The 11,182-nt window shown below is 43.3% G+C and overlaps 2 protein-coding genes across 2 annotated transcripts in view; both read left to right on the forward strand.

Moving 5' to 3' along the window:
- LOC137618141 (uncharacterized) overlaps positions 1-8,933 on the forward strand; it is a 30,804-nt gene extending 21,871 nt beyond the window's left edge. The window contains exon 4 of the mRNA XM_068348167.1: positions 8,639-8,933. Coding sequence (XP_068204268.1) covers positions 8,639-8,809 — 171 coding nt within the window. The 3' untranslated portion in view covers positions 8,810-8,933. The remainder of the gene's footprint in view (positions 1-8,638) is intronic.
- Positions 1-11,182, forward strand: part of Ac13E (Adenylyl cyclase 13E) — a 286,840-nt gene that overhangs the window by 226,650 nt on the left and 49,008 nt on the right. The gene's annotated exons all lie outside the window — the stretch shown is intronic.

The following is an 11,182-nucleotide window of genomic DNA, read 5'->3' on the forward strand; positions in this document are numbered from 1 at the left end:
TGAATTAAAAAGTAATAAGTGTGGGAGAATTAGGGTTGTGGTGGCCTTGTTGGAAGTTTCCTCGCCTAGTGATTGCCAGACTGGGGTTCGAGTCCCACTCAAACTCGTTAGTTCCTTTGGTCACTGCAACCTCACCATCCCTGTGAGTTAATGATGGGTGGTTTTGGGGAGTCTATAGGTCTATCTCCTGAGTCATCATCAGCCATTTCTTGGCCCTCCTTTATCCTAGCTTGAGTGGAAAGGGGTCTTGGGCACTGCTTATATGTAATATGGCCAGTCTATAGGGCATTGTCCTGCTTGATAGGTCAATGTCACTGTCCCTTGCCTTTGCCATTCATGAGTGACCTTTAAAAAAAAAAGTAATCAACTTTTATCTCTTTTTATGGCTGAGTGGCTAAGTTACTGGAACTCTATTTTCTTGGGTCCGGGTTTGTTTCCCTGGCCGACCAGAAGCTGTCATCATAAAGTTGATTTCCCCCTTTGGTCTCTGGTCCAGAGGTAGAGGGAATGCAGATATTAGGGATATTTATGACTTATGTGAATAAAAAAACATACAGATGTGCAAAATTATCATTAATCATAGCCAAGTAGTGTAAACTTACCATCAAGCTACAATGGTAAAGGTGGGTGACTTCGATTATAAGTACTGTACAAAATACCTGAATACGACAAGAATAAGTATAGGAGAATTGAAATCAACTTTTATCTCCAGAACCTCAGTTTCTTGGACCCTGTTTTGATTCTGTGGCCTCCAGAAGCTATTATCATAAAGTTGATCCCCCCTTGGGTCTCTGATCCTGAAGTAGAAAGAATCCAGATATTAAGAGGCATATAGGGCTAATATGAATATACAGTATATGAAAAACATATAAATATGCAAAATTATCATAAATCATAGCCAAGTACTGCAAACCTATCAACAAGCTACAATGGGGGAGATGGTTTGATTTCAATTGTAAGTACATAAAACCACCTGAATTTGACAGGACTAAGTATGGGAGAATTGTAATCAACTTCATCTCTCTTTGTGGCTGAGCGGCAAAGTCACTGTAATAACAGTTTTTTTAACCCTGTTTCGATTCTCTGCCCTACCAGAAGCTATTATCATAAAAATGATTCCCCCTTGGGTATCTGATCCAGAGGTAGAGAGAATCCAGATATTAACAGGTATATAAGGCTTATATCAATATACAGTATATGAAAAACATGTAAATGTGCAAAATTATCATGAATCATAGCTAAGTACTGCAAACTTACCAACAAGCTGCAATAGTGGAGATAGGTTGATTTTGATTCCAAGTACAAAAAACCTGAAATACGACAGGTATAACTATGAGAGAATTTTAATGTGTGTGTGTGTGGAACAAATGAAATCATTGTTTCTTTGCAAAATCTCTATTGAATACTCACTGATGGAGTTGTAATAAATAATTCCTAAGCTTTATAATCAAGCACCACAGAGCTAAAAACTATTAAAATATCATCTGTCGGCAACATGAATGAAGTTCCTGCTAACGTTATGCAATTCAACAACAGTTAAAGTAGATAAAATATGAGAGAAGTATTTCAAATAAAACTATTGAAGTTAGTATGCTAATTAGAAATTGGTAGATCAATACTTGTAATTGTTTCCTTTAGTAAATCAATCTCTCTCTCTCTCTCTCTCTCTCTCTCTCTCTCTCTCTCTCTCTCTCTTTTTTTTTTTTTGGCCCAGGATAGGAAAGGTTCCAAGTCCTCTCATGGAGGGAAATAACCTGGAAAAAGCGACCGTAGCCGCAGATGCTAGATTAAGCAATCCCCACACTTGTCCACCAGTAGGGGGATGCCTACATCATTGTTGGAATAGGCGGATGCAGCTCAGGGCCGAACGCTGGACAGTCTCCATGATTCTTATAGGGTATCATGTCCCGTTCACATCATCTCTCCCTCCACTGAGCAAGACTCTAGTGTCGAAAAGCTCCTTTGTGCTGGGATCCGCAGAGGGGCGGGCCCTTTTTGGCCGAAGTCCAGACCATGTTAGAGAAGGGCCCTCTCCAAGAGGTCCTCGGCGACTCCCCAGGCTTCTTCAGTTGACTTTTGTGAAAAAGGTGTCTGGAGGCTGGAGACCAGTCGTCGACGTCTCAGGTCTGAATAAGTCTGTCAAACAAACTTTGTCATCATGGAGAAGGCAGACACGGTCAAACAAGCAGTAAGACCACAGGACTTCATGTTCACACTAGACCTAAAGGACGCATGCTTCCAGATCCCAATCCATCCGTCTTTGAGGAAGTATCTCGGATTCAGTTTTGACAACAAGAAATACCAATTCAAGGTTCTGTGCTTCAGTCTTTCCACAGCACCTCGTCTTCACAAGTGTTCATCCTTGTGTCATCTTTTGCTCACAGCATCGGCATCTGTCTCCTACGCTATCCGGACGACTGGCTGATCCTAGCAGACTTGGTGGTAACGCTTCTTCACCACCGAGACAAAGTTCTGAGGCTTTGCCAAGATCTGGTGATCATGGTAAACCTCAAGAAGTCATCCCTGCTTTCCTCGCAATGACTGGTATGCCTAGGAATGATTATAGACACCAACATTCACAAAGCCTTCCCATCGGACGACAGGCTATTAAGGCTGAGGAAGGTCGCAATACCTTTTCTCAGATGATAATAGCTCCCAGCCCAGAGGTGGCTATGTCTCCTTGGGCACCTGTCATCTCTGGCCCGGCTAGCTCCTAGTGGTTGCCTCAGGATTCGACCTCTCCAGTGGCGGCTGAAATCCAACTTGAATCAGGCCTTTGATTCTCCAGACATTCTGATCCCCATCGGACCAGAAGAACAGATGTACCTGCTAAAGGGCTTCGACCTTCTCGTCCTCCACCCAGACTTGTTATCTTGTTGCTTTTCACAGATGCAGCAAATCAAAAGGTGAGGGGCCCACATGCTGCACCACATGACCTCAGGCCTATGGACAGAGTTCAAAAAGTACCAGCACATCAATCTCTTGGAGATGAGGGCCGCCTTCCTGGCCCTTCAACAGTTCCATCAGTTCCTGGCGGACCACTCAGTTGTGATGAGTAGTGACAACACCACAGTTCTGGCTTATATCAACAAGCAAGGCGGTCTTTTTCACAGTCCCTATCCCATCTGGCAGTAGAAATACTATACTGAGTTGGCGGAAGTCCATTCAGTAACACTATCAGCTCACTTCATTCCCTACAAAATAAATGTGCTCTAGTAGCCAACAAAGTCCTGACATTGAGAGGTTCTCTGACGGCGGATCTGTTCGTAATGGCCTTGAACTTCAGGCTCCCGTTGTACTGCTCCCCAGTCCCGGACCCCGAGGCTCTCTGGCAAAATGCATTCCAACAACGGTGGGACAGCATTGACGTCTATGTTTCCCCCGTTTTGTCTGATGAAAAAAGTGCTCAACAAGACCAGAACAATGGTCAATCTCTCAATGACCCTCATAGCTCCGCTATGTCATCATGCAGAATAGTTTGCAGACCTTCTGCAACTCCTGATGGAGCTTCCAAGAGAATTTCCTCCACGACACGATCTACTCAGACAACAACACGCTAATATCTTCCACAAAGCCGTAGCTTTGCTTCATCTCCTCTCTTGAAGAGGCTTTTCGCAACAGGTTGCCAAAAGGATGTCTGGATATCTGCGAAGTCATCAACCGCAGTCTACCAGGCGAAGTGGATTGTCTTTTGTGGTTGGTATCGTGGAAGGGGTATCTCTCCACTCGATGCCACTATTCCAGCAATAGCGGAGTTCTTCATATATCTGCAAGAGGAAATTCTCCTCTCAGTCCTGGCAGTTGAAAACTATCGCTCAGCCTTGAGTCTTGCCTTTAGACTGAAAGGAGGGGATATTTCCTCTTCGCTGGAACTTTTACTCCTAATGTGGAGTTATGAACTTACCTGTCTCCAGTCAGAAGTGAGAATTCCTCCTTAGGACGTGAATCATTAAGCCAGGCAACAGATCGCCACCTCACATGAAAGACGGTGTTCTTACTCGCTTTGGCTTTGGCCAAAAGAGTCGGCGAACTTCATGGTCTCCTGTATGACATCGCCCATTCAAGGGGATGGGGAGAGGTAAATTTCAGCTTCGTTCTGGAGTTCGTAGTTAAGACTCAAAATCCGGGGGTAGTGGATCTGAGATTTGACTCCTTCCAGACAACGAGTATTTGTTTTGTAACCGACAACCTATATCATCTGTTAATATGCTCAGTAAGGAGTTTGAGGCTCTACCTCAAGAGAGCAGCAGCTCGTCCTCCGGTGCCTTTGCTTTTCGTCAGGGCAGGGAGGACTAAGAGGAAGATCACTAGAGACACGATTTCAGCATGGATTCGCACTAAATCTAGATCCTCCTCCAACATGTCGACCCAGAGCTCATGACGTCAGGGGCATTACTACATCCCTGGCCTTTAAGCGTAACGACTCTCTGGCGCAGGTTCTACAAGTGGGCGTGTGGAAACTTCAAACAACGTTTACTATCCACTACCTGCAATACATGACCCACAGGAGGCTCGATACGTTCTTTATTGGTCCTGTGGTGGCTGCAAAACAGCTGGTTTAGTACCTCAAGCTCTTAAATAGATAAGTAGCAGAAGGTTGAGGGCATTGGTTACCTAGTTTTAGACTGAGTGAATGTAAAGGAATGACTGGGTCTTTTCTTCATCCTCTCTTCTCTTGGGGAAATCAGCATCCAAGGTCCTGTGCACAGCTGACCATTGCAGGTAAACCGTTGCTCCCTTCTGTATCGTAGTACTGTCAAACCTCTTGATACGAACGAATCGGATTACAAAATTTTCACCTTACGAAAGGAGATGCAAAGAATTTTACGACACGGATTACGAAAAATGTTTTGGACAACGAAAAGAGGTACGGAGCGAGAGCCCAATTGTATCTAAGATGGATTTTAAAATTCGGGCCGCCAGCCCGTAAACTCGCTACCATCCTCTTGCGTTCCCATTGGTTATCTCCCTACTCGGATGCTAGTTACCAGCATGAGATTCTGCTCTCCTATTGCTCGGCATCAACTGTACTGTATCCCATTGTGCATCTCTACGCATTGGTGTTCCTATGTCTTTTCGTTCTGGCAGCTGTATCGTACGCATTGACTTAGTTTTTGTGATTTCGCTTTCGTAACAATTTTACAGTGTGTACCGTTATCGTGTGTGATTTTACGTTACATCATTAGCCATGGGTCCCAAGAAAGTCGCTGATGTCAAGGGAAATAAGAGGATGATGCTTTCCATGGAGATGAAGATGGAAATAACCAAGAAATACAAGGCTGCCATGCGGCTAAGTGCGCTTGCGAAAGAATATGGCCAAAATCCATCTACGATAGGAATGATCCTGAAGCAGAAGGAAACTATCAAAGCAGCAACACCTGTAAGGGCGTGACTGTTTTCTCCAGGAAGAGAAGCCACGTCCACGATAAGATGGAGAGACTGCTGCTTGTCTGGGTAAAGGACAAAGAAATGCCTGGAGACACTATGACTTAAGCGATAATCTGCCAGAAAGCCAGTGCCATTTTCAGTGATCTCGTGCTTGCTCAGGATGAAGCTGACGCAGGAGAAGGAACATTGAAGCAGGAACCCCAGAGTTCAAGGCTTCTCGTGGGTGGTTTGAAAAATTTAAGAGACGCTCAGGCATTCATTCGGTGGTGGGTCATGGAGAGGCTGCAAGCTCGGAGACTCAAGCGGCCCAAAGCCATTGTTAAGACGTTCGATGAGTTGACTGTCCCGGAAGGTTACAGTCCCCAGAAAGTCTTTAATTGCAATGAGACTGGGCTTTCTTGGAAAAAAATGCCTCGTCGAACGTACATCACGCCAGAAGAAAAGAGGCTACCTGAGCATAAGCCTATGAAGGATAGGCTTACCCTTGCACTCTGTGGAAATGCCAGTGGGGATTGCAAGGGGAAACCCCTGCTGGTGTATCACTCTGATACTCCTCGAGCCTTCAAGACCCACAAAGTCACTAAGAAAAATCTAAACGTGTTGTGGAGGACTAATGGAAACGCCTGGGTAACAAGACAAATGTTCATCGAGTGGATAAATATATGTTTTGGCTCGACTGTGAAAAAGTATTTGGAAGAGAAGCGCCTCCTTATGAAATGCCTGCTTGTGCTGGACAATGCCCCTGCTCACCCTCCTGCCCTCGATGAAGATATTGTAGCAGAATATTCCTTCATCAAGGTTCTCTATCTTCCACCGAACACCACCCCCTCTCCTCCAGCCAATGGACAGCAATTGATTCAAACTTCAAGAAGCTTCATACGAAATATCTCTTCAAGAGATGTTTCAAAATCATTGAGGGCACAAACCTCACCCTTCGACAATTTTGGAAGGAGCATTTTGATATTGTCATATGCTTTAAAATCATCAATTAAGCTTGGCAGGAGATTTCGAGGCGCACATTGTACTCTGCTTTGAAGAAGCTGTGGCCTGATGCCATCTCCGCACGAGATTTTGAGGGCTTCCATGCAGACCAAGCTGAAGACAATTTCGAAATGTTGATGATCCTGAACCTGTTTGCACAATCTGAAGTTGCCGAGATTGTTACCTCTTGGGAAGTCCATGGGTCTGGAAGTTGATGAGGCTGACATTGATGAGCTTATCGAGGAGCACCAAGAGGAACTTACGACGGATGACCTGAAGGACTTGGCGGCCTTGCGAGTGAACGTCGTTCAGGAAGAGCACAGTGGGGGGAGGAAATTAAGGAGGGTCTAGATGGCTACTTTAAAAATGGTGGCTCTTGTAGAAAAGAGACACCCAGAAAAAATTCTCACAGGTCGTGCGCTTAAGTACTGTAGTGAAGTTTGCCCGAGTCATTTCAGGAAAATTTTAGGCAGGCAGAAACAAGCTTCTTTAGACGATTATTTTAGAAAGAGGCCTTCGGTAGAAGCAGACCAAGCGCCAGCTAAGAAACGAAAGAAAAGTGGCAGTGATGAAGAAAATATGTAGTGTAATTGAATTTAGAAAATGCAAAACTTAAAGTAAAAAAAAAATAGAAAAAGAAAAAAAAATATTTTATTTTAAGTTTATCGTAAAGTTAAGTGTTGATATTTCCTGCCGTTTGTAAATGTGTTTCCTAAAATTAAGTGTTAATATTTTCTGTCATTTATGAATCTGTTTTGTGAAGTTAAGTGTTTACGTTTTCTGCCACTTGTAAATGTTTTCCGCCATTTTCATCCTCCTCTACCGCCCCGCACTTCGCTCTCAGACATCGCCTCACTCCAAAGGTAAGATTCCACATTTTTGTTATTATATTTTTACTGTTTGCTGTAAGTAAACACTTCTTTTACAGATTATCAATGTTAATTTATTAAATGATCAAAATACAGTACTTTTCATGCATTTTAATACTCTTTAGTTGTGCATATCCTTTTTATAATCATTTAATGTGGTGTTTTTCTAGGTCTGGAACAAATTAGGCTTTTACATGTAAAAGGCGACTGGCTACACGAAAAAATCACTTTACGAAAGCCCTTACGGAACCAATTAAGTATCCTAATTTCCTGTTGTGAGGCATTACTGTATTTTGTTGATTCTGTTTTGTCCCTATACCCTGGCGAAGTGGTATTGGGAATGTCGTGACTTCAAAAGACTCCTTTTACTCGGAAGAAATCTTACCTTTTTGACAGTCACACTGCTAGTATCTCTACTTACACAGCTTGCGTAGGCCGCAGATCTTGCTTAGCAAGGTTAGCGAGGGGTTAGGGTTTCCTTCTTTTGGAGGAATCCCTGATTAAAGACAAAAACCCAGATTGGCAGGGTTGTCCACCCACTACGTTATTTATAGGGTATACTACCCTATAAATAACGTAGGTTTTTATTCCAGTTATGGAACAAAGAACAGATTTGGAAATAATTTGTATTTTTCCTAACTATACAAGCCCTTAGCTATTTATACAGACTTGCCCGACAACCCATGCCCCCTTGAAGTACTACCAACAAGCAAAGGAAAGCACAGTCACAGTTGTGTGAGTGAGTGGGGTAGTTACTCTCCCCCCCTCCCCCCTGCTTACTAGTAGGATGGGTGTTTAACCCTTGCTAAATTCTAATAGCTCTTCCTTTCATCTTCACAGAAAGTAATACCCCTATAAATAGCTAAAGATTTGTATCGCAAGGAAAAATACAAATTATTTTCAAATTGTTTATTTTATGAGGTTGACAGAAGTCACCACTTTGCTCCTATGCAGAATCAAAGTGATTTCACATTTCAGGGGATAGTAGACCGAGTTGGTAACAGGGACGTCATCCCTCCTAAGGTAGCTCTCCTATTAAAGGACTAGGGTCTGTAATTGTGGTGTAGGAAAAAATAACAAATATTTTAAGCAATTTGTATTTTTCCTAAGTATACAAACCTAAGTCTTTTAAGGTACCTTAACATCCTCAACCAACCCATAAGTCCTTGGCTGAAGGTTCAAGAGAAGAGCTCAGTGGCCTGTTTGGTGGGCAGGGCTTCCCTGATACGTGGCTGTAACTACCACCACCTCGTCATAATTTTAAGAGCCACCTTCCCGCTATGCTGAAATCACTCCTATTAAAGAACTATGGTTTTTTAGTCTAGTAAAATTCAAATTATTTTAAATAAAGAGGGATATTGGAAATTGAATGTATATTTGACTCCAAAATAATTTTCCAGTCCCATGAATGGAGTGAAGGATGGAGCGGTGACATCAGCGATGCAGAAGGAGTATGTCAAGGTAGCGGCAACCTCCCATCAAGTATGACCCCAACCATCACCTCCACCCCCCACCACACTTCCCTCACCCCAGCCACCACCACCCACACCTCACACCCCCACGTCACCTGACCCACCTAACACACCTGCAACTCCCCAGATGCCCAGGGAAACTCTGCAGAATTCTTGGGGAAGTTTGTCTGGCAAGGACCCTAGGAAAGATTCAGGAATACGGAGCCGGAGATCAAGCATACAAGCACAGGTATACATTCTCTCTCTCTCTCTCTCTCTCTCTCTCTCTCTCCCCTCCTCTCTCTCTCTCTCTCTCTCTCCTCTCTCTCTCTCCTCTCTCTCTCTCTCTTTTTTTTTTTTAATCATGGCATATGCCTGTATTATTCATTATTAAAAGTTTTTTTAAGTAGCCGAGTACAGCATTCTAAGATTTCTTGAAATTCAGTTTTACCAGAAAAGTGGGGGCACATTTGATATATACAGTATGCAAGTAGTAACCGTTAAAAAAAAGTAGTATTTAAGGTAGTGATTAGTTAGTGGAAAATGGATGTAGATATAACCAAAGCTGCAATGTATACTGTTCATAATATATCTGGATAATGTAATTTATTAGTGAAGATCTTTTCCATGTGATTTTTAAACTATCTACAAATAGGATTGGTTAAGTTGCTAATTGTAATTGTGTAAGTTACTGGATAGAATTTGTCATCTTTCTTAGATGTATTATGATTACAAATTAAAGTATGAAAAACTAATGCACACAAAGTAGGCTGAGGTACTTCAAAAACTTTTATATGTGAATTGTTGTGACTCCTAAAGCAATTTTCTTCATCAGTAGTCAAACACTAAACCTAACTTTCATCATGTGTTAACATGACTGGTGTGTTCAACTTATACCCATGCTTATGTGGCCCATTTTACTAAACATATTTCTGCAACGTCTTGGTCATATCTGCATTGATTTCTTGTTTTTTTTAATATTACCTTAGTTCGGTTTTACTTTTAAACAAAACCTTTTTTTTTAAAGCCCTGGGGAAGTTTATAAGTAGGATTCTTGGTTTATGAACTAATCTATAACAACTTGGTAACTATAGTAGTATCTTTACATTTTTGCAACTCTGGTGTGATTCATGTCTGCATATACATTACTTCTCTTTCACATGGTAACTATGTAGATACTGTATTTCTTTTATATGAGTTTTTAATTCCATTTCGTTAATGTAGAGTTATACATTTTTATTAAGGGTGATTAAATTTTGATACTCCTTTATTTTTCAAAAATTTATCAGGCTATTAAGTTAGACAGGCTGTCGTTATTTTATATTTCTGTCATAATGTTAAGTTTTGCATTATCTCCAGTAACAAAACTTTAATTGTTCTGTAACTGGAATACAAACCTACGCTATTTATTAGGGATATTACTTTCGGAGAAGCTGAAAGGATGAGCCATTAAAATTTTAGCAAGGGTAACTACCCATTCCGCTTGTTAGTGGGGTTGGGGGTTAGTTTGCTACTTCTTCCACTCACACACCTGTGATTTAGCTCACTTTGCATTTGGCTCGGATGGTGAACATTCGTTGCCGTTCTTCATCCTACCAAGTTATTTTTGGACTGCCATTAATGCTTTTTTTGTTTGTGGTTACTCTTTACACCTGCAGAGGTCAACTGTGATATAGCCAAAATAAATGTAGTGAGTGTCGGGAGTGGTCTGCCTCCCAGTGGGAATGGTTTGGGCGCAGGCGGAAGAAGTCAAAGCGCGATATTTCTCCTTCAAAGGTTTCTTGGAAGGGGAGAAACTCAAGGCTGCTTCTTTCACTTCCAAACGTCACTCACCCTCGTCAATGCGCCGCCCTACGCAGCGTTCTAGACCTTCTTCAACGCGCCAGCACTCATCAGTGCACCAGTGCTCACCATCAACTCTTCAGCGCCCCACCAACATGTCAACACTCAACAGCGCGTCAATGCCATCCAGTGCGTCAGCGCTCTCCTCCGCTTCAGAGCTCTCCAATGCCCCAGCGTTCTCCTGATTGCCAGGGCTCTTCAGCCCGTTCGTGCTTGCCAAATACCAGGGCTTGTCAGCACACCAATGGTCGCCAGCGCACCTGCGCTCTCCCGCTCCGACAGTGCTCTCCTGTGCTCCTGCACGTCTGCGCTTACCTACTCGTCAACGCTCACCAGCTCGCCAACGCTCTCCTGCGCGTCAGAGCTCTCCAGTTCGCAAGCGCTCTCCAACGCGCCAGCACTCTATTGCGCGCCAGCGCTCGCCAGCTCGTCACCCAGCTTGCCAGCGCTCTCCAGCTCGCCAGCGCCCACCTACGCATCTGTGCTAGCCTGCGCACCAGCGCTGTCCGGTTCCCCAGCGCTCCCCAGCTCGCCACCACTCTCCTGTGCAACAGCACTCCCCGGCTTGCCAAGCGTTATTCAACGCACCAGCGCTCTCCTGCGCGTAAGTGCTCTACAGTGGAACAAGTTTCTCCGACTTCAAGGAAGTCT

Source organism: Palaemon carinicauda, chromosome 24, assembly GCF_036898095.1.
Source record: "Palaemon carinicauda isolate YSFRI2023 chromosome 24, ASM3689809v2, whole genome shotgun sequence".
In the NCBI taxonomy this organism is placed as follows: domain Eukaryota; kingdom Metazoa; phylum Arthropoda; class Malacostraca; order Decapoda; family Palaemonidae; genus Palaemon; species Palaemon carinicauda.